Source organism: Dreissena polymorpha, chromosome 1 (genome assembly GCF_020536995.1).
Source record: "Dreissena polymorpha isolate Duluth1 chromosome 1, UMN_Dpol_1.0, whole genome shotgun sequence".
NCBI classification, from domain to species: domain Eukaryota; kingdom Metazoa; phylum Mollusca; class Bivalvia; order Myida; family Dreissenidae; genus Dreissena; species Dreissena polymorpha.
In genome coordinates, this window is record NC_068355.1 from 179,104,428 (window position 1) to 179,128,357 (window position 23,930).

General features: G+C 35.3%; 2 protein-coding genes across 32 annotated transcripts in view; both read left to right on the forward strand.

Annotated features, from left to right (window-relative positions):
* The window catches only part of LOC127863446 (uncharacterized), a 453,451-nt gene that overhangs the window by 44,585 nt on the left and 384,936 nt on the right, over positions 1-23,930 (forward strand). For 29 of the 31 annotated variants that reach the window (XM_052403144.1, XM_052402995.1, XM_052403154.1 and 26 more), the window contains exon 1: positions 19,548-20,133. The exons of the other annotated variants lie outside the window; for them this stretch is intronic. In XM_052403144.1, coding sequence (XP_052259104.1) covers positions 19,796-20,133 — 338 coding nt within the window. In that variant the 5' untranslated portion in view covers positions 19,548-19,795. Of the gene's footprint in view, positions 1-19,547; positions 20,134-23,930 lie in introns of those variants that run through there. 31 annotated transcript variants of the gene reach the window in all.
* On the forward strand, positions 13,382-18,825 carry LOC127863614 (piggyBac transposable element-derived protein 4-like). Its single transcript, XM_052403224.1, has 2 exons — positions 13,382-13,512; positions 17,147-18,825. The coding sequence occupies exons 1-2, from the start codon at positions 13,435-13,437 to the stop codon at positions 18,653-18,655; spliced, it is 1,587 nt and encodes a 528-aa protein (XP_052259184.1). The 5' UTR covers positions 13,382-13,434; the 3' UTR covers positions 18,656-18,825.

Genomic DNA, 23,930 nt, shown 5'->3' on the forward strand with positions numbered 1-23,930 from the left:
CGTGTGTTTGTTTCTCAATTGCAATCCTCCAATTTAATAAAAGCACGTGCATAGCTCCGCCTTCGAATCTTTTGCCGAGAACGGAGGCGGAGTTTAATGGTTAATTGAGCTAGTGTTTTACGCAAGTTGAGTTCCGATTTGCCGAAATTACTCGGCCCTAAGCATTGAAACGACAAATACATTTATCAATGATTTTCCGAGATATACCGATTTGTTCCGATTTCCAAACTTTCTGTACAGTTCCTATAAACTATGGCGGACGTGTTTACAAAATTCCTAAACACATATATCGTAAATAATGGCAGTGTTTTATTGGATTATTTATACTAATTATCAAATACTTTTTTATCTACTATAATATCGGGTTTGTTTAATATAATTAACATGTTAAACAATATAGTTGCGTCACAGACTCGGAAATAAATTTTGATGGGGTCGACATTTTACTGACGCTGATTTTCTTATTGTCTGTAATTTTTACCCGAAATAAATTTTGAGAAGTGCCCATAAAAGGACTGGTACATAATGTGTCACATTGAAAAATATCCCGATCTCTGCAATATATGTGAACCAATCGTTGATTGTACTTACTTGATTTTATTCGCAACCGTACTCAAACCGGATCGTTTTTTTTTCTCGTTTCGCTCGTTTTGCAGTGCGGTCGGGAATAAAATATTTAAAAAAAAGACGATTTTCCGATTTTATTTTTTTTCCCTTTTTCCAAAAATTAGGGTCGGCGGTTTTGTAAACCAAGAAATATAAAAGCCGTGGCCTAACAAGGAAGATTATAGACAGATGGTCATATTGATAGTGAGAAGTGTTTGTTTTATTTGTATGATAAAACTTTTCAGGGCAATATCTTAGATATGCTACACTATTTCAACATGAAACTTCATGAATGTGTAGAAATTAATGGGAAGATGTGCGATGTACAATAACCATAAAACCTGCACTTTTTTATACGCCCGTCTATGACGGGACGTATTATGGTATACCCCGCGTCCGTCTGTCCGTCCGTCCGTCCGTCTGTTAATGTCGTACGCTACGTCAAATATCCTTTGACAGATTTTCTTCAAATTTTAACACAATCTTAATATTGATAAACCCTGATCCCCTTTCGTTTTTGACGGAATTCTGAATTGTCGTTCCAGAGTTATGGGACTTTGTTCGTCAAAATTTCGTGATTTCATTGAATGTCCTACTGTAGCTCAAATATCCTTCGATGGATTTTTTTCAAATTTCAACACAATCTTAATATTGATAAACCCTGATCCCCTTTCGTTTTTGACGGAATTCTGAATTGTCGTTCCAGAGTTATGGGACTTTATTCGTCAAAATTTCGTGATTTCATTGAATGTCCTACTGTAGCTCAAATATCCTTCGATGGATTTTTTTCAAATTTCAACACAATCTTAATATTGATAAACCCTGATCCCCTTTCGTTTTTGACGGAATTCTGAATTGTCGTTCCAGAGTTATGGGACTTTGTTCGTCAAAATTTCGTGATTTCATTGAATGTCCTACTGTACCTCAAATATCCTTCGATGGATTTTTTTTTTTTTTTTTTTAGTATCCCTGAAAAATTGAACAAGGTGAGCTTTTTTCTATTCCGATTGTACACTACCACTTACCCATCTACATTTCTCTTTTATTATTGGTCAAAATATCTATAACAGGTTTACTTCAACTCCATATCCTCTAAAGAAATGCATACATATACTCAAAAAAAGATATGGTATGAATGTCAAGGAGACGGCGCTCCATGCTCATGTACTTATAAAATAAACCATGTATTCAAATACAAATAAACTGAAGTAAAAAAATGATTCAAAGGGTTATTTATTACCTTACTACTTCATTGGCGAACGACGGGCGTATCATGCGCTCATGGCGCAGCTGTTTATTAAGAGTTATTGCCCTTTGTTGTGTTTGTATGATGTAACGTTTAAGGCTTTACATTATGTATCTTATATACAGTACAACTAACGCGGCACAAACATAATCCGCGGCTACGCCACGGCCAGATTATTAGTACGCGGCAGCTGAATCGTGTGTTCACGCGGTGTATCGCCGTGGCACTCGGCATCGATCCGCGCAACGACGCCGAGTCTGTGTTAACCTCGCGTACTTTCGCGGAGTAAATCCGCCGCATACGTACGCGGCGGATCGAGTGAAAAGATATCCACCTACATGTACATACATGTATGTGTAGCGTAGAATTAATTACGCGCAACTGTTAATGTTTCGTTCGATTATCATTATCATTATTAAATTTGTAATACGAAACACACTTCCGAATTTTAATGCTAACGCGACCTTTGACAAATTCTAGCGTCAAATAAACAGTGCTAAAATATCCTTTGTTTCATAAAAAGCGCGCGAAAATTATGCAGACGTGTAGAACGTCGTTTGGAAAGTTTGGGTGTATTTTGTGTTGTATAAATACATGAACATCACGTCGGGCGTAAATCGCGTGTTCAGTGGAAAAAAAAACGCCCCGATTAGACGTTATTTCATCATCTCTATAAATAGTAACCAATGCCAAAATGTATTTGATACTTAAGGAAATATCGAGAATGTTTGTGTATCGTAAATATTTACCAGCATTTGCTTTAAAACTGGAATATACGGGATTATCGGGTAATTAGTAGCGATATTAACTGTATAATATGAACGAAATAAAACGTGTTTATATACGCATATTCAAACAATAGTTTTAATAAGCTGATAATTAACAAAACAACAAATACGTCGTCACCGTCTTGATTATTGATGTGGCTTCAAACTGCTCATTTTCTCAGCTTAAATTTAATAGCAAAATCAACATGCAATTAATTTATAAATCCACCATATGCTGGAGCCTTGACCACTTGTATGTGCGAAAACATAATTACGTGACCTTGTTTATGTGTGAAATACATACACTAAGGGCGGGAAACAAACTTAATTGGCCAGACACATTAACTATGCTTACATGTATATGCTAATACAATCCGCGCACAATAAATTTATAATAAATTTAATTATTATTATAATTGTTCTTTCAAAATGTGTTAACTACATGTAACTAATAATTTTAAAAAAGATTTTTTATTTCATGATGCGCATCGACTCGGCATCATGTCGCGGATAGCGGCATGCCTCGGCGGACAGATGCGAAGTTTCGCGGCGTAATGCGACTTGCCGCCGCATACTGACGCGGCTTCAATGACTGACGCGGCATCGACTCGTTTCGCCTTGCCGCCGCGGATCGCGAAATACGTTTGTTCCGCTTTGGCTGTACTGTAGACTACAATATTTCAACATGAACTGTCATGGGTGTGTAGATATCACTGAGGAGAATTGCAATTCATAAACATCATTACCCTACACTTATTACTACCTTTTAATTACCCTACACTTAATTATTATACTGTTTATCAAGGTATTTGCACCGATCCATAAACAAAGTTTATCATTTCAACAACTTTTCTTGTTTTTATAAGATTCAATGTGACTGTGGCTTTTATTTGCCTGCACGTGTTACGACAAAGTCGTCTGCACTGTAATTTTTCATTCATGCCGCTATCTAAAAATTGATTACGACCATCTTAATATTTAGCCTGAAAGCACATTGTTCACTGACAGTGCCTTTGTCATTCATCATGCAATTTTAATATGATGCACTTCACATGTTAACCATTAGAGATTGTGTGTCATGTGTAACAATCTTCTCTCTAGTGAGCTCAAATGTCAAGAAAAGAATCAGAGATCAAATGTGTCATGTGTAACAATCTCTCTAGTAGCTCAAATGTCAATGTAACAATTAGAGATCAAATGTGTGTCATGTGTAACAATTTTCTCTCTAGAAGCTCAAATGTCAAGTAAAGAATCAGAGATCAAATGTGTGTCATGTGTAACAATCTTCTCTCTAGTAGCTCAAATGTCAAGTAAAGAATCAGAGATCAAATGTGTGTCATGTGTAACAATCTTCTCTCAAGTAGCTCAAATGTCAAGTAAAGAATCAGAGATCAAATGTGTGTCATGTGTAACAATCTTCTCTCTTGTAGCTCAAATGTCAATGTAACAATCAGAGATCAAAGGTCAGGTTCAAACGTCCCTTTCAGGCCAAATGTCTGATTTTAGCAAATTACAAATTGTCTGCAATTTGTCTAACATTGTCTGCACGTTTGTTGTTCCGATGCTTGTTATCAAACCACTCGTGGTTTAATTACTACGCAAACCATTGGTTATAACCGCAATAACCAACGCTTACATGTTATTTATTTCTTAAACATGTAGCTTTTATTTCTGCTGTATCCTTGCCATGAATGGTGCTTGTATTATGTAAGTGTAATAATTGTGTGTCTTGACAACCTTGATGGTTTTCAGAGTTTCCCATCATCAACAAAGATTTATTAATCTATAGGCCGTGACTTTAAGCTTTTGTTCCAAGCTGGGGTTTGGTTTAGCATTCAATGTTGAAATAACAAACCTAGCATAATGTCAGAGCTCCAGATAAGGGTCGTATTTTCGTAATTACAAATTATTTTCAAGTCCGTTACGTATTTATTTTAAAGTCTTGTCGTTCCATTAAGAATTACAAAATCAAGTTACGAATATTATTTTTACATCGGTTTGTATCGATTTTTATTGAGTTCTTTTCGCGTATTAAAGATCTTTGCGGTGCTTATATTATAAGAATGGTTATCGGGTTTGTTTAACAAAGCGCATTTTTTCCAATAAAAGCGGCGTATACAGTCTATCTGTCAAAAAACAATGGCAGCGCCTAGAGAGCGTCCTAAAAAACTGCAAAGCGTCCAAAAACACGCTTTTAACATATTGTACGCAAAGTGAGCCGACGTTAAATGTTTAGAAAGACATTATAGAAAAGATCTTATACAATGTTGTATGTTCAGTTGCCGACACAGTCGGAAAAGCTAAACAAAACCGCGACACGACAGGTCCAAACTTAAACACAATTTTTTTTTTGAACAAGTGGGAGGGACAAGTCACGTGGCTAATCGTTGAAAAGATTGAAGGGGAGACCCGTTTTAAATGTGAAATATGTAAAAATTCATCTAAGGCATGCAATCTAAGCACAGTTTGGGCATATGAAGGTATTGGAAAAATAAAATTGTATAATACTGAAAAGACACTGTTGAACTCGTATAAATAAAGTTGCTAGTATGTTTATTTTGATTTTTTTTGCATGAAAATAACCATTATTATTTATTTTTAGATCATTTAGAAAAAATAAGAATTATTTTCCAAAACTTAGTAGTAACGTTAAAAATAAAATTTCAGAGTTAAGAATTCTTTTTGAAAATCTGGTAGTAATTTAAGAATTTCACAAAACCTTATCTGGAGCTCTGATATTGTAGGCAAATAGATTTGAAAAGAAGTCCGGTGTATGGTTTTAAGTAGAACGGACCTGATTCTGAATTTCTCACCATTACAGTTAATACAACTCTAAAAGGACTGTATACATTAGCGTTTGATTTTATTTACACTTCTGAATTAATAAGGCATTAGACATTATTTAAACAATGACTATACTATAGCCAATGATAAGATGGCGTACCACTTCAAACCACTTCTATAATTGCTATTACAAAATATCGAAACAAAAACATATCAAACGCATGGTAGTGTGTATACCTAAGTTTGGGTCAAAATCTGGTTTACACCAAAGTGAGCTCCCAGAGTTACAACGCATTAACATCGAAATGTTAATCAACATAGCCGTCTGTATGATTAAATGATTAATGAGTTCAATCTTTCTCTAATATTTATTTGTAAGCACGGCTGTTTTCATAGAAAACCAGAGGTAATGTCATAGCCTGCTAGTCGTGTCATCCAACGTCAGCCATCCGCCGTCCACGTCGTGCTAAAACCTTAACATTTTGCTTTAAAATCAAAGTGCTTCCACCTACAACTTTTAAACTTCATATTTGGATACACCTTGATGAGTTCTACACGCCACACCCATTTTGGGGTCACTAGGTCAAAGGTCAAGGTAACTGCAACCTCTAAAAAAAATCTGACAAGCTTACATTTATTTAAAACTGCACCCGCAGCGGAGCGCTGGCGTCCGTTATGCGCTGCTCGTGTTAAGATATATTGATCGATTATCTTATTATGACTTTAGAATGTTTATGTGATATTAATACTTAATTGTTTTGTAAAGCAAATTTTTATCAGGATATTGTATGTGTTGCCTAATAAGAATCCAATATTCTGACGGCATATGCATGTGTTGATGATTGCATACAAGTTTAATTTATCTTCATGGTTCAAATAAAACAAGTGTCATCATACTTGCTATATTTTCAACAAATCTAAAAAGAGGTCTGTTGGTGTTATTTGTACTAACTTTTTATGTCCCCCACTATAGTAGTGGGGGACATATTGTTTTTGCCCTGTCTGTTGGTCTGTTGGTCTGTCTGTTTGCGCCAACTTTAACATTTGGCAATAACTTTTGCTATATTGAAGATAGCAACTTCATATTTGGCATGCATGTGTATCTCATGAAGCTGCACATTTTGAGTGGTGAAAGGTCAAGGTCAAGGTCATCGTTCAAGGTCAGAGGTCAAATATATGTGGCCCAAATCGCTCATTTTATGAATACTTTTGCAATATTGAAGATAGCAACTTGAAATTGAGCATGCATGTGCAGTCCAGAGAATCATGCCACGAAAATGGCTCATTCAGGCTGGTCAGTGACAACCATATGTACAGTTACAGATAATGGCAAGATGCCCATTAATGTGTGCTGTGGTCAGCACCCCATCATGATTAGAGTAATTAAGGGGCCATTGTAGTTGATAAGAAGTTGGCTGGTATGCCAAAACTTCAATTCTGAGGTAGCTTCTGGGTTTTTAGTATTTCACAGCTACACAGTGTTTTATTCACTACAAAATCATGGAAGCACCTGCAAAAATTGTTGGAAATCGAGATTTAATACCTTGTGCATAATAAACATTGCGGGGAAATTGTTTGAATTTTTTCAACAACAACCATTTCTACTGACATCTGAAAACAGAAGGTAAGTTGAATTTATGCATATTTGTAAATGTTGAGTGTCAGTCCTGGAGATTAATGACAGCACAAACTATACTTAACTCCTGTAGAAGTTTGGCATGGTTTTGCGTCCAGGCATCGATATTACGTGTTTCTGGTTAAACCGTTTTTTATGATGATTGCAATTTGCTCATTTGCAATTGGGTCTAAGCAATCTTATTAACTTGAATTAGATTGAATGATCTTTGTATGTAAATAAAATAAAACATGATGCATCATTTAGTGTACCAACTGTTTGTTTCTGTATATGTAACAAGTACGTCTTCTATTCATTTTACATTCAGCATTTATGAGGTAATGGGTTGGTATACAGTCATGTAGTGGGTTGTTTAACATTAATCAATCAAAGCACTGAAGGCACTGAAATTGTTCGCTATTGAATAATCTTAGACGCAACTCAGTTTTCAATATGTTATAGCTTTTTATATCGCAAGTTGACACAACCCATAAATTTATAAAGAGTGTGTATTAAAGCACTAGGCGAGATGTGTGTTTTTTCAAATCATTAATGAAAAAGATAAGTTAGGCTTCATTCTGGGAAAACAGGGTTTAATTTTTTAATTTTGTAGTAGTTGAAGCGAGTGCGTTCAGGCGTGTGTGTATGCGTGAGATCGCAGGCTTGTGTGAGCATGTGTCATATTTACAAGCAGAGTAGGCTTGTTTTGCAAGTTTTTTTTTTTACCTGTCAGGTAATTATGAATTGAAGACAAAAGATCACTGCAAAAATATTTCGAAAAATATTAATCAGGTTTTAATATTTTGCATGTTTTTACTGATTTTTTTTGTTTAACTTTCAAAATGAAAGGCCTGGAATATAATGAAGTTTTCCAAGTTATTCAGAGTGTCTCGAACAGAAAAGGAAAATACTATTAGTCTTGAAGATTTCTATTTGTATCTAAAGAAGACTGATCAGAAACTAAAAAAGTTTTATTTCAGAAGAACTTTACAGAAATATCCTGGTGGAATTATAGATTTAGATAGAACGGAAGTTTTACCTGTTCGTTCTGTTTTGAATTGATACTGCTTTCAAGATACAGACAGTTCACAACCATGTGCAAATATAGCAAATATTGTCTGAGCTTTTGGGCGAAGAAGATTGTGTATTGTCCTCTCTGGAATTATACAGACTTATAGCCAAGACTAGCTGTGATTCACGAGTCATCACCTTTATTCCATACTGTTGACATTGATGAAAGCATAATAGATACATTAATAGCTGAGCACACACAACTGTTTACAAAAGAAGAATGGATCAAAATTTGTTGGTTTGAATGCCACCTTTCAAGATATCAAAATATCAGTTTAGACGTGCTTGTAATGATGATATTAGCAATAAATAATTCTTGTAAATTATGAGAGACATATTTGTTTATGTAACATAGTCTTGAATGTTTTACAGTATCTAATGAAAGAAATTAATTTTAAATCAAGGTAAGTGAATTGAAACATAAGAAATTATAACCAATACAGATCCAATATTATTTCAATCAGTTGTATATGAATATTCAAAGAATTTAGTTTTGTTTGCCTCAACAACAAAAAATTATTGGATGAAAGGTTGCATAATTTATAACATCATATATTTTGTGCCAAGCATTATTTGTTCATACATTAGCAAACATAGTTTAACCTAATCATGTACATCCTGTAGGAGCTGTCTCATCAGAGTTATAATACTTATTTTGCAAAAGTCGTTCATGGCGTCATACTATATTAGGACTGAATTGCCTTAGTACTATAACTCTGTAATAGTGTAATTTGTAAGTTGTTTACTTGACCTGGACATTATCTCTTAAATAGAATATGCATGGTCAGTATCAATATTATTGAGGACTCATTTAAAGCAATACATGATTATACCTTTGCATGCGTGAATTCAAAAAGATTAAAGTTAAGTAGAACCTGAGAAACAATTAAAGAGCCGTTCAATGAGCTTTCTGTTGTGCACAAAGTGTTGCACCTTTTGGAGAGCCTAGAACAGATTTAAGCTTAAGTTATAAATGATTGAGGACAATATTTACTCTGGTTGTTTGAACATTTTTTTACTCGTAGTGTTTAGAAATTTTTCAACATGTCACTTAACTTTATATTTTAAAATTTAATAGATTTTAGATTTTATGTTTAAAATCTCGTGCATACAAAATCAAAGGATCTACACTGTCGATAATGAGCATTTTTGTCATTTGCTTGGCAAAATTTTTGTTAACTCCCATAGATTAGTGTAATTTCAGTGTCAACTTCGATTAAAATATCAAAACAATGCACACTGTGAGCTTAATTACTTCATTGATCTGTAAATAAATTTGTGTGACATTGTTTTTTTCTGGATATTTTGTTTTGTTCTTATTGCAAACAATACATTTTGAAATTAATAATGTAGCAATATGTCTCAAATATGACTCCAGTACATATTGTTCATACATGTACCTAATTTTTATCAATTCTGAATTTTGAAATATTCCATGTATTTTAAATATCTTAAAATTATATCATTTACTGTATTTTAATTAACTTGTCAGTCTAAACATATATCATGAAACATGCAAAACTGTTTGTTACAAGAAGAATTATTAGAATACATGGTTAAACAGTACTTGGAAGCAACTTGAAACCACACCGGCCCTGTGCAGATTTATGGCAGTTTTATAGCCCCTAATTACCCTAACATGCTGAGAGACTGACCACAACCCACATGTGGCTCATTAGCATAACTGTAAATATGCTTCAGCCAAGCCAGCCTGAACGAGCCATTTTCTTGGCATGATTCTCTAGACTGTGTGTATCTCATGGAGCTGCACATTTTGAGTGGTGAAAGGTCAAGGTCAAGGTCATCCTTCAAGGTCAGAGGTCAAATATATGTGGCCCAAATCGCTTATTTCATAAATACTTTTGCAACATTGAAGATAGCAACTTGATATTTGGCATGCATGTGCATCTCATGGTGCTGCACATTTTAAGTGGTGAAAGGTCAAGGTCAAGGTCATCCTTCAAGGTCAGAGGTCAAATATATGTGGCCCAAATCGCTTATTTTATGAATACTTTTGCAATATTGAAGATAGAAACTTGATATTTGGCATGCATGTGTATCTCATGGAGCTGCACATTTTAAGTGGTGAAAGGTCAAGGTCATCCTTCAAGGTCAGAGGTCAAATATATGTGGCCCAAATCGCTCATTTTATGAATACTTTTGCAATATTGAAGATAGCAACTTGATATTTGGCATGCATGTGTATCTCATGGAGCTGCACATTTTGAGTGGTGAAAGGTCAAGGTCATCCTTCAAGGTCAGAGGTCAAATATATGTGGCCCAAATCGCTTATTTCATAAATACTTTTGCAACATTGAAGATAGCAACTTGATATTTGGCATGCATGTGCATCTCAGTGCATCTCATGGAGCTGCACATTTTAATTGGTGAAAGGTCAAGGTCAAGGTCATCCTTCAAGGTCAGAGGTCAAATATATGTGGCCCAAATCGCTTATTTTATGAATACTTTTGCAATATTGAAGATAGAATATTGATATTTGGCATGCATGTGTATCTCATGGAGCTGCACATTTTGAGTGGTGAAAGGTCAAGGTCAAGGTCATCCTTCACAAGGTCAAGGTCATCATACAAGGTCAAACTTCATATAGGGGGACATTGTGTTTCACAAACACATCTTGTTATCATATGAACTCTGAAAGAGACAAATGGAAAACACGTTGTCCATTGCAATTAGATAGATTGTCTTATTATTTGGTTGAAGTAACAAGCATGGTTTGAAAGAGTGCAAGAACCAGGCCCCTAGGTCTGAAGTTAAGTTCACTGTTCAAGATCAAATGTAAAGTATAAGAAACCAATTCATAAAACTTTGTCCTTAGAGGGACCTTTTTAAAGATTTTTGCATGTATTGATAATTGTCATTAAATGCTTTATATTAATACATGTACATGTAAACATTGGATATAAAGAGCTCTATTATAAACTATTAAAGAAAGAAAAAAGTAACGTTCAAATGGGCTCGATTCACTGAACCCTGGAGTATATCGCTTAGACCACTCTGCCATTCGTGCTCATACTATGATTGATTTATTCCAAACTTTATATAAGCAGTCCTCGTAGTTTCAAAAAACATAAAGACAGCAGCAGAACTCTACAAATTATTCAATTGTTTTGCGTTGCAACGCTCTATAATGTTCATGTTTTTAAATCCTCAAAATATACATATAATGAATATTTTAGAGCACAGTTTATGTACAGTTACTGTTTCCTCACACATATCATAACTACAACAAAAATTTGCGAAAATGGAACATTTTAGCTCACCTGTCACGAAGTGACATGGTGAGCTTATGTGACCGTGTGATGTCCGGCGTTCGTTGTGTGTGTGTGCGTGCATCAACAATTTGTTTGTGTAGACAGTAGAGGTCACAGTTTTCATCAAATCTTTATGAAATTTGGTCAGAATGTTTATCTTGATGAAATCTGGGTTGGGATTGTATTTGGGTCATCTGGGGTCAAAAACTAGGTCACTAGGTCACATAATAGGTCAAATAATAGAAAAAAAACTTGTGTAGACAATAGAGGTCGCAGTTTTCATCCAATCTTTATGAAATTTGGTCAGAATGTTTATTTTGATGAAATCTGGGTTGGGATTGTATTTGGATAATTTGGGGTCAAAAACTAGGTCACTAGGTCAAATAATTGAAAAATCATCAACAATTTGTTTGTGTAGACAGTGGAGGTCACAGTTTTCATCCAATGTTTATGAAATTTGGTCAGAATGTTTATCTTGATGAAATCTGGGTTGGGATTGTATTTGGGTCATCTGGGGTCAAAAACTAGGTCAAAAACTAGGTCAAATAATAGAAAAACATTGTTTAGACAATAGAGGTCGCAGTTTTCATCAAATCTTTATGAAATTCAGTCAGAACATTTATCTTGATAAAATCTGGCTTGAGAATGTATTTGGGTCATCTGGAGTCAAAAAGTAGGTCACTAGGTCAAAAACTAGGTCAAATACACTGTAACTCCAATATAGTGCGGTCCGTTATAACGCTGTGTCCAATATAACGCGGGGGGGTGCTTGGATCCCGTTTTTGCTCCAACCTTCCATTTCTGATTCAAATCAATGTTATGCATCTTCATGTATTTTCAGAAAATTCAAAGATTGCGGCGATCACAGCCTGCTTGCTTTATCCGTCTGTTTAACCGATTTTAATCGATTTTAATCGATTAGAAGTTAAACGACACGAGAAAGCTAACTGGTGTTAATCTCTTGTGTAATGTCAATAAAGGTCAATAAAGGTGTGAAAACTTGCGAGTCAGTGTTTATTACATGTTTTCTCTATCAGAGCGGCTCTGTCAGTGCGCTATTTTCAATAAGGTAAGTGCAAGTGGAATAATTATCAAATAAAAATTATTCAAAACGATTAAAACATTTTTACTTTGATTTGATTGCAGTTTGTCCATATGAAAGGAGCGGCTGTGAAATATACTGCGCACAGTTAGTATAAAACAGGGTAAGTTTTGGTGACATTCATTATCGTTCTGATATTATTGAGTACAGCAACATAGAATCACGAAAAAGGAAGGCATACAGTATTGCGGAGAAATTGAATGTAGTTGACCGGCTACGGCGTGGAGATGCGCAGGCAACGGTCTCGAGAGACCTAAACATCGCAGAATATACTCTGCGTGGTTGGTTAACAGATGAGTCGAAACTGCGATCAAGTCTGGCAGACATGGACTGCGAAGGGTCACAGTGGAAACGCCAGCGCACCGCAAAAGATTCTCAACTTGAAAAAGCCATGATAGACTGGTTCAACCAGGAACGGAGTGAAGGAAACACTATCGGGGCCAATCGTGCATGGCCAAGCAAAGGCCTACCACGAACTTATACACGGCGTTGGTGCAGGAGGGTTCGAGGGCAGCAGCGGTTGGATAGATGAATTACCTGTTAATGTTTTGTATGTATTGTGTATTGTATTTCATTGTATAAACTTTGACAGTGTTATCGTTTATTATATGCTATACATGCTTGATAAATAAAAAGATCTTTGTTTATGTTTAATGTTTCTGTTGTTTCTGTACGTGTACGAATAATAAATTAAATAATCCTAACGATTTATTTACGTGCTAACGCAGTATACTTAACAGAGATTCACTTTAATTTACGCCATTTATCAGAAAGTCCACGGAAAGCACGATTTTTACATGACGCGTATGACGCAATAAAACATTTCTTTGTACATGTGTCGTATTGCATTCAATCTAAATTTAAAGTCGCTCTCCCAATTAAAGCTCTGTCCCATAATGCACTGTACTCTTTTTCTGAAAATTGGCGTCGACATATGGATGTGTTTATGAATCTCATATTTCTCGTCATAAATGTTAAAGATTATTTTTTTCGTAATTGATGTTGTAATTATATTGGATTATAGGATGCATGTGCACATTAGAAAAGCGGTATGTATTACGTTATCGTTCGATTCGGTTTATATGCAAGTATTTGCGGATGACAACACAGCATGGCAATACACAGGACCTATATTATAGGCTATACTTTACCTGTTTTTATATCCCCCTGCAATAAATTAGCTCAAAACTTATAACGCTGTCCGTTTATAACGCGGTTGCGTGGCTTGGACCCCGTCATCCGCGTTATATTGGAGTTACAGTGTAATAGAAAAACCTTGTGTAGACAATAGAGGTTGCAGTTTTCATCCAATCTTTATGAAATTTAGTCAGAATGTTTATCTTGATGAAATCTGGGTTGGGATTGTAGTTGGGTCATCTGGGGTCAAAAACTAGGTCACTATGTCAAAAACTAGGTCACTAGGTCAAATAATAGAAAAACCTTGTATAGACAATAAAGGTCACAGTTTTCATCCAATCTTTATGAAATATGGTCAGAATGTTTATCTTGATAAAATCTGGGTTGGGATTGTATTTGGGTCATCTTGGGTCAAAAACTAGGTCACTAGCTCAAATAATAGAAAAACCTTTGGTCAGAATGTTTATCTTGATGAAAACTGGGTTGTGATTGTATTTGGTTAGTCAGGTGAGCGATTCATGGCCATCATGGCCCTATTGTTGTTTAATTTAGTCAATTGACCGAAACGTGAAAAGTTCCCTTTACCGTAAAAAGTTGTGTATAAGGCGCACTTTTTTACCCCAAAATTTCATTTTAAAAACTTGATGCGCGTTATGCACAACTACAGCCATGCCAAGACATTTTTTCGCTGTCAGTTACCCAGTAGCGGTAATTCACATCATTCTGTTTTCCGGTGTTTTAACTGTAACTATGTTGATAATAGTGTTATATTGACGATCTGAATAAGATGAACAAACATTATAAAGTTAACATATATATTTTCTATCTTTTTCAGGTACGTACAGAGCATTGAAATCAAATAAATTTGAAGAAGAGAATGAAAAACGAGGAAGCCATTTTTATTTAAATGTTATTGTTTACTTTTCCCACAATATTATACCCTACTGTACTAGGGTTACACAATTTATTTGGGGGCACTTGTCGATTTACAATAGTATGTCGGCAAGGTATTTCCCGATATATTTAAGATTATTTTTCTTGCTTTTCAAATGTGTTAATAAAATTGATGCTGTGTTTGTTTACACGTTTTCATACGTCTTGTCAAGATTGAGGATGTGATTATTGAGCAATTTGCGTCACCTGTCAAGTTTTGTGTAGCTGGGCTATTATCAAAACATGCGAACCGGCAAACGGCTTCACACCTCCATTGTTTGTTTATCGCCGGTAATGTCGTGATGGTGTTGAGAAGTTTGAGTCGTTAAAGTCCCCTATCAATTTTAGACACTCGAAAAGAACGCATGATATCGGCATTGTAAATAAAACGCGCGGTTGTGAATTAGTCATGCATGAATAACCAGGTGACAATACCAATCAATAATGTCAGTTTCTTAGTTATAACTAATCCATCCGTTATGTGTACTCCACGATAAAATCGTGGACAGTTACTTCAGAGACATATGATGAAAACCTTGATGGTATCCTCGTGGAAAGTGTGCATTTCATGCATAATTCATTTAAATCCAAACATTTATTTTTACGCATAATATGATTAAAAAAAAACACCAACTAGTTGTATCGTTATCGTCTTAAAAATAATTTATAATTGAAGCAATAAAAGAATACGTAAGATCGGCAATGTAAATATAACGATTTTTAGTTAGCCTGCGGTACGGAATTTTTCCCCCGATTTTTTTGCTTCAAAAACTTTTTTTCCCGATTTTTTAGCTTTAAAAAGTAGATGCGCGTTATACATAAATGCGCGTTATACACAACTTTTTACGGTAAATAAGTTTGGCTACCATAGGCATAATTTTACATTCTTTATAAGTAGTGACTATATTGTATTGTTTAACAAGTATTCTTTATAAAAGCCCATGTCAAAGCCACAATTCAAGTTCAAACGTCATAACATAGCCCATCTGGAATTAGTTTTAAATAAAATGTACCATTCTTGTTAACCTGGGCAGTCATTTGTATTATATGTTTTATGTGCTTTAAGTCAGTTTAAATTAGAATTTTATTGAATGCACTTCTTACAATTTCATTCCAGTAGGTTAAACGCTTTCCCCAATAGATGCATATAATCCCGAGCGCCGACAACATTGTAAAAGCTTCGTAGTAAATTTCCATTTGAGTATCGGGGTATCTCGCAAATGATTTTGATATTTTCCTGAATAAAATAAAAGTAATATACGCTGTATCATTTTCATATTTTAGTTCCTTCAATATTGCAACAATTATTGTACTGTATCTGATTGCACGCAAAGTGCCGTCCGTGTACAGTTCATATTCTTTTACAACAACCAATTAACAGCGTCATCTATATTTAGATTTTATGCAATATGTACAATTCATTTTCTGGAAATTGGGAGAAAGTAAAAGTGATTTTTCAAAAATAAACAAACGTTTTTTTTCCCCATTTAATTTGTCATAATTATTTATATTTTGTGTTGTCTGTGTATGTTTGTTTGGTTCTCTTTTGTTTTTAGCAAATCGTATGAAAATTAATATCGTAATGATACATGTATAAAGCAAGTCCCGTTTCCGAGATCATATACGAGAATTACTTCGATATGTTTAGTGACATATAAAATCATGATTTTGACAGACGACACATGCTTATCTAAAGTTGGTGTTTTTGTAATACACAGGATATTGGATTATCGCTGCTTGATTGAGCAATAAAACAAAGACGCAGTTGGCGGTTTTCAGTAGGCTTTTTGTAATGACCAACATAATAATTAATAGTGCACGTGCTTATCTAACATTTAAGGATAAAACACATGGGATACTCGACACTTTGGGCTTGTTTGGGCCATAAAACGCAATCCCGGTGGCTTTTTTCAGTACCAAACGTGTCCAGAAACTAATGAGTTCGGGTAATAAAGCAAAGACATTATGATCTGAAAACTGCATGGAGTCTGAAATGAAACAAAATGCTGACAAATCAAAAGATTAACTGCCTAATGTTTCAGTATAAAATTCGATATTTTAAGGTGGGGTTCTCACTGCATTTCCTATTGCATTTGCATACGCTTGTATTACTATTTATATCCCCGTATTATTTGCACAAATTTATTCTGTTACCATGGCTGACTACTTAGATCAGCTATTTGACAGTGATTCGGATGAGTCTGAGTTATCTGGTTTATCAGAGTTGGACTCTGATATTGAAGTCGGTGATTTGTCCGATGATGACATTATTCCCTGAGGCTGCAGATGATAATTGGACAGATGACTTCAGTCCATTGAGGGTGCGTCTACACAAAATATATGACTACACAAAAATAAAAACGCAGATTTATTGCTGTGCAAATTTGAAAATGTCAAAACATTTTTTTTCATTAGTAACCGCTAGCACCACATTACACCTATAATTATAATGCCCTAAACATAAATTAACGTAATATAATGTACATGTTATAAAATAAAATATTTCACATGACACGATCATATTATAAATAATATAGTAATTTATATTACAATTGTTGATAATTATAATATAATTATGTTAATAATAATATTTATTTCTTTTTTTCATTTCAGTTTGATGAGTTCAACGAGCAGCCGGGAGAACGCCTGCCAGATGGATTTGATGTAGACACAGCCACTCCCATGGATTACTTTTGGCTGCTGTTCTCTCTGCAGCTGCTTCAGTCCATTGTGGGGCATACGAATGGTTACTTCGATTTGAAGATGGCACAGCCGGACTTACCAACAGACCTTAGATGGCAGAACACAACTGAAGAAGAGATGAGGGCATTCCTGGCCATCAACATCCTGATGGAAATCAACCAGCTCCCCAATGCCGAGATGTTCTGGTCGTCCAATCCCTTCATCAACAATGCTGGAATCACCAACACAATGAAATGCAACAGGTTCCAGAAGCTGGTGCAGTACTTCCACGTTGCTGACCGGTCGACTGAGCCAGGAAGGGGAGAGCCAGGATACGACAAACTCTTCAAGGTGCGACCTGTCATGGAGAGCGTCAGCCGGACATTCCAGGACATCTACATGCTCAACAAGGAGGTCTCCATTGACGAGGCCATGATTGCGTTTACTGGCCGCCTCAGCTTTAGACAGTATATGCCCGCCAAGTCAATCAAGAGGGGAATCAAGATGTGGATGCTCTGCGATGCCAGGACAGCCTTCCTTGCTCGTTTTGAGGTATACCTGGGGCGACAGAATAACCAGACGGAACACGGACTTGGCGACAACGTTGTGATGAGGCTAGTGGACCACATCTACCACTCCTTCCGCTGGTTGATCTTCGACAACTTCTTCACAGTTATACCTCTCATGAAGGAACTCCTGGAGAAGGGCCTCTACGCCTGCGGGACTGTCAGGGTCAACAGGAAGGGATTCCCGAGCCAGTTGAAGAAACCAGCAGAGGTACGACAGCGCGGAGACTTCAAGATCATGCAGATGGGCGACACCAACCTGACTGCCACAGTATGGAAGGACACGCGACTTGTTCACCACTTGGTCACGTTGAGGGACCCTACCGTCATTTTACCTGTACAGCGACGATGTGGAGTCAACGTCCTGCAGCTACAGTCGCCACACAGTGTGAACGTCTACAACATGTATATGGGTGGTGTCGACCTGCATGATCAGTACCGCGCTAAGAATGACGTTGGGAGCTGTTCCAAGAACTACTGGCGATACCTCTTCTGGTTTCTTCTGAACTGTTGTATAGTGAATGCCTTCATCATGTACAAACTGACGTCCCGCAGGAGAATCGGCTGGAAGCGGTTTACCCACCTTGATTTCGGTCTGGAACTTGTCCGGGAACTGGCTGGAGTGTTCTGCAAAAGAAAAGGTGCAGCACCAGAAGGCAGAGGGAGAGATGGCTTGGTGGAGCAGATGAACATGGGGGGGTGGCCATGTCTTGTTCCGACTCTCCGACAAGACAAAGGCCTGCAAGTACCACACCTGATACCTGAAGCAGCGGAAGGAGATGAAGTTCGGGTGTCATACTTGCGGTGTCCACCTGTGTCAGGATGGTTGCTTCGCCAGATATCACAGTCTGTGATGAGTAATTTCACTTTTTAATTTCGTTTTTGGAAAAAAGTGTCATGTGCAATCAAGTAAAAGTTATCATGGACACACACATTGCTAAGAAAAGGACATTGATTAGGACATTGCTACTGTATATATTGCAACTATATTTTCTGTATTCAGATTATTATATTTTTAAAACTAAGAAGTAAATAATTTATTTAATATTTTATAAGCCATGAATTATAAAAATTGATTTTATTTTATTTCATTTGTCATGTAGCATTATAATTAAAAAAACTTAATAGTCAATAAGTTGTAAAAACACTTCTAACTTTTGTCTACAGAAGTCTCATATGTTTGCAAATTATAATTTATTACAACCTATAATTGTTAGCTAATGTATAAATACTGTTGTTGTGTTATGTAAATATATATGTTTATTGTTATGGTAATATTTATGTTATGTAAATATATATGTTTATTTTATTATTAAATGTGTAATATGAATATGCATTGCAATCATGTGTATTTGTAAATTCAACACTGAATAAATTCTGTTTTATCTGAAAAAAGTATGTCTTCTTTGTTTGTTCAAACATTTCTTATGCGTTGTTTACAATACAGACTTAAAATTTATATGGTTGGAAGGAGAATTTATTTCTTTACAATCTTTACATTTACACAAATGATGTGAAATGAAAGGAACTAAGTGAAAATTAAGCTTAAACTAGACAGGCGTAACAGTTGAGAATTTTTCCAATATTTTTTAAATAAACCTATTGAGATGGTGTAGTCAGGCTTATCAGCCTTATATGGAGTTACTGTTATCAGAACAGCATGACTGGTATTGGCCTGGAGTGGCAAATCAGATATGGGGTCTATCAGGGAAAGGGTTAAAGTAAACTGACACTGTACAATGTTCTCACATGACAGTTTACATCGTGACGTAGTGATCAGGCTGGTCACTAGTCCCACAAAACTGTGTCGCAAAGAGCTTTTAGGGTTATACGTGGGACAAGGTTTTACAAGTTCACATAAGATTTTCTTAGTCATGTTATAAGTGGTAATTGTTGATCTTATATAAATAGTATATAATATATATGTATGTATCATATGTTTATATACTGATGCAGATTTGTTTGTAATTATAGTGTCAGAAAGTGACTTTGTTAAAACTAGTTAATATACAAAATGGCAGCAAGTTCTCAGTCTTCAGTTGATCAGGGTTCTAATGAAGTGAAGGACTATATTTGTAATACCTGTGAAGACCAGAATACTGTTGGGACCACTGCTGACTTCTATTGTAAACAGTGTGAACAATTTTATTGTGGAAACTGTATTCATCTGCATGGTAAATTGCTTGCAAAACATAATTCTATTGGAAGAGTTGATATAGATAAATGGCCGGTTTCAAAAAAGGTGGTGGATTTTCTACAAACTTGTGATGTTCATAAGGAACATAAAATTGACCAATTCTGCAACCTGCACAAACAGCTGTGCTGCCCTCAGTGTGTATCTGATCAACACAGGTATGTACTCTTCAGCTGTTTAGTAATTATAACAATATGATTACACAGATTATTATATATTACAGACAGTTAGGCTTTTAAACCCATATTCATCATGATGCAAATCCAAAGAAAGAGTCTTAAATACAAAGTTCATGTTCAAATCCACTAACAGGTCTTTAAATTAAGAATAATTATTATGCTTATATAGGGAAATATTTTTAAATGTTGAAACTCACCATTTCAAACAGCAAAAAAAATGCGAGAAGTATTAAAAACTTTTAACATTTTTCTGTGAAAGGATGTTTTAAATGTTAATTTGCTGTCATTATGACCTTAAAATTTCCTGTTAAACACTTTACAATAGGATGACTTGTGATCATAAGAAAAAGAAAATAGAAAAAAATCAATGTTTACTTGTGGCTGGGCCAATTGAAAAAAAAAATTCTGATTGCTCAAGATATAAAATACACAATTTTACCAAAGCAAAGAAATATCCTTTATTTCTGTTATGATTGATAACCAGTCAATAATACATTAAAAATTTTGTTCTTATAATGCTTGGATCTGACAATATGTTGGTATCTAAGGACAATTATTTTAAACCATTCTTCAGGAAAATAAAAAAACAACATGAATTCAAAGTTAAATTGCAATTAGCTCATCAAAGTAAGGCTCTTGATGTTTAGAACTTGTTAACCGTTTCTTGTATATGTTTTTTTCGCTACTAGTTTTCCTTATGGGGTCTATAGGTTTACCCTACCGATCTTTATGTCGCTCTTCCTGTCCATCAGTCTGCATTTGCGTTGAACTAGATCATGCGATGTCTCGGAAAGTAACTGAAGATACTTGCAAATAAGTTAGTTTTTCCCAAATAAGACCTACAATTTCCAAATTGAACGTTTCCCAAAAATTATGTTTTGTAGATCTCAACATTTTGTTCATCTTCCATCCAGCTATATAAGTTCAACATTAGTGAATATAATACTCACAACACTTTTATTATCAATTTTGAAGCATTTTTCCGCACAAATCGAAAAGTTATTTTCATAGGCTTTGTTCCCATCTCTGCATAGCTTTTGTCGTTTATATTTAATTAAAAAAAATCCCATATTTCATTCTATTTATTAACAGCTAAATTATGGAGACAAAAAACTATAAGTAACTCTGCTCAGGTATAAGAACCTTAAGGCCATTTGTTGAACAGCAACCTTTCCACTCCTATGGATAAATAACGTATGTGGCTCAACATTTTAAACATCAAAAAGGGCTAACCACAAAAAAGTCATCGCACTATAAGACTGTTAACTACCATGGAAAATATGAAAGCTGTGTCAGTTCATACAAATTGAACTAGAAGTATTTTCATATAAAACAGGATGACAGGATTATGCATTTCCTAAGCAGTGTTCTGGTGAAGTTTCATAAAAGGCAGGGCAAATGTCTCATAGCTCATAATTATTTTACAAATGTTTTGAAACACAAACTAATAAACTTAAAGTTAATGTTTGTTATGATCGTCTAAAAGCTTACTCTTTTAGCTGAAAGTTTAGGACAGAATTTTGGAAGCTCCTTTTATCATAATTATGTGTCATACATTAATTATGACCATTAACTAAAAGGAGTTGAGTATTTCACAAGCCAACGTCATCAATTACCAGGAATATGTGACCTTATAGTTTTCATGCAGCCAACATCATAACCTTCGAAAATAATGCAAACAATGCACATACTGATGTATGTTTGAACCTACTGTTAGCATTGTTGTAACCGTTATAACTGATGTTGTTGCAAATGTTTTGGGGATACCACTGTGATAGCCAGCAGTAAATTGTGGCTGTTACATGCTCGAATCTACTGTTGGCGTTGCAGTTACTTTTATGCTGAAGAGGTTTCAAACTTTCTGTCATCATTATGAATATTGGGTTAAATTAAAGGACTCCTTAGTATAATGTATCTGTGAACTTTTTAATATATTTAATATGGATGAAAGACACAAGAAATTACCATGACCTACGTATCAAAGCATTTTTAGCTAATTTAAAAAAAACAATTATGAGGTATTGTCATCACATGACCGTCGGTATTGGCGGCGGCGTCTGCGCCGGCATCCGCTTAAGTTTTGTGTTTAAGTCCACTTTTCTCATAAAGTATCAAAGCTATTGCATTCAAACATGGCACACTTACTAACTATCATGAGGGGACTGGGCAGGCAAAGTAATGTAACTCTGACTGGCATTTTCACAGAATTATATAATGACCCCTTTTATACTTACATAATTGAAAATTTGGTTTAGTTTTGTGTTTAGGTCCACTTTATGCCTAAAGAATCAAAGCTATTGCTTTCATACTTGCAACACTTACTAACTATCATAAGCGGAATGTGCAGGCAAAGTTATGTAACTCTGACAGGCATTTTGACATAATTATTGCCCTTTTTTGACTTAGTAACTTTGAATATTTGGTTAAATTTTGAGTTTAGATCCACTTTACTTCTCAAGCATCAAGGCTTTTGCTTTCAAACTTCAAGTACTTTCTTAATATCATGAGGGTTCTGTACCTGGCAAATTTAATTTGACCTTGACCTTTGAATGACATTGACTCTCAAGGTTTATGTATTAAATTTTGCTAAAATTACCATACTTTTGTTATTTATGATCAGCCTTGATTCATACCATGACAAAACTACACTTACCTGACATACAGTACAGCCAAAGCGGAACAAACGTATTTCGCGATCCGCGGCGGCAAGGTGAAACGAGTCGATGCCGCGTCAGTCGTTGAAGCCGCGTCAGTATGCAGCGGCAAGTCGCATTTTGCCGCGAAACTTCGCATCTGTCCGCCAAGGCATGCCGCTATCCGCGACATGATGCCGAGTCGATGCACATCATGAAATAAAAAATCTTTTTAAAATTATTAGTTACATGAAGTTACATATACATGTAAGCATAGTTAATGTGTCTGGCCAATAAGTTTGTTTCCTGCCCGTAGTGTATGTATTTCACACATAAACAAGGTCACCTAATTATGTATTCGCACAAACAAGTGGTCTAGGCTCCAGCATTATTATATGGTGGATTTATAAATTAATTGCATGTTGATTTTGCTATTATATTTAAGCTGAGAAAATTAGCAGTTTGAAGCCACATCAATAATCAAGACGGTGACGACGTATTTGTTGTTTTGTTAATTATCAGCTTATTATAACTATTGTGTGAATATGCGTATATAAACACGTTTTATTTTGTTCATATTATACAGTTAATATAGCTACTAATTACCCGATAATCCCGTATATTCAAGTTTAAAAGCAAATGCTGGTAAATATTTACAATACACAAACATTCTCGGTATCAAATACATTTTGGCATTTATTACTATTTATAGAGATGATGAAATAACGTCTAATCGGGTCGTTATTTTTCCCACTGAAAACGCGATTTACGCCTGACGTGATGTTCATGTATTTATACAACACAAAATACATCCAAACTTTCCAAACGACAGTCTACATGTCTGCATAATTTTCGCGCACTTTTTATGAAACAAAGGATATTTTAGCACTGTTTATTTGACGCTAGACTTTGCCAAAGGACGCGTTAGCCTTAAAATTCGGAAGTGTGTTTCTGATTACAAATATAATGATAATAATCGAACGAAACATTAACAGTTGCGCGTAATTAATTCTACGCTAAACATACATGTGTGTTCATGCAGGTGGATATCTTTTCACTCGATCCGCCGCGTCGTATGCGACGGATTTACTCCGCGAAAGTACGCGGGGTTAATACAGACTCGGCGTCGTTGCGCGGATCGAT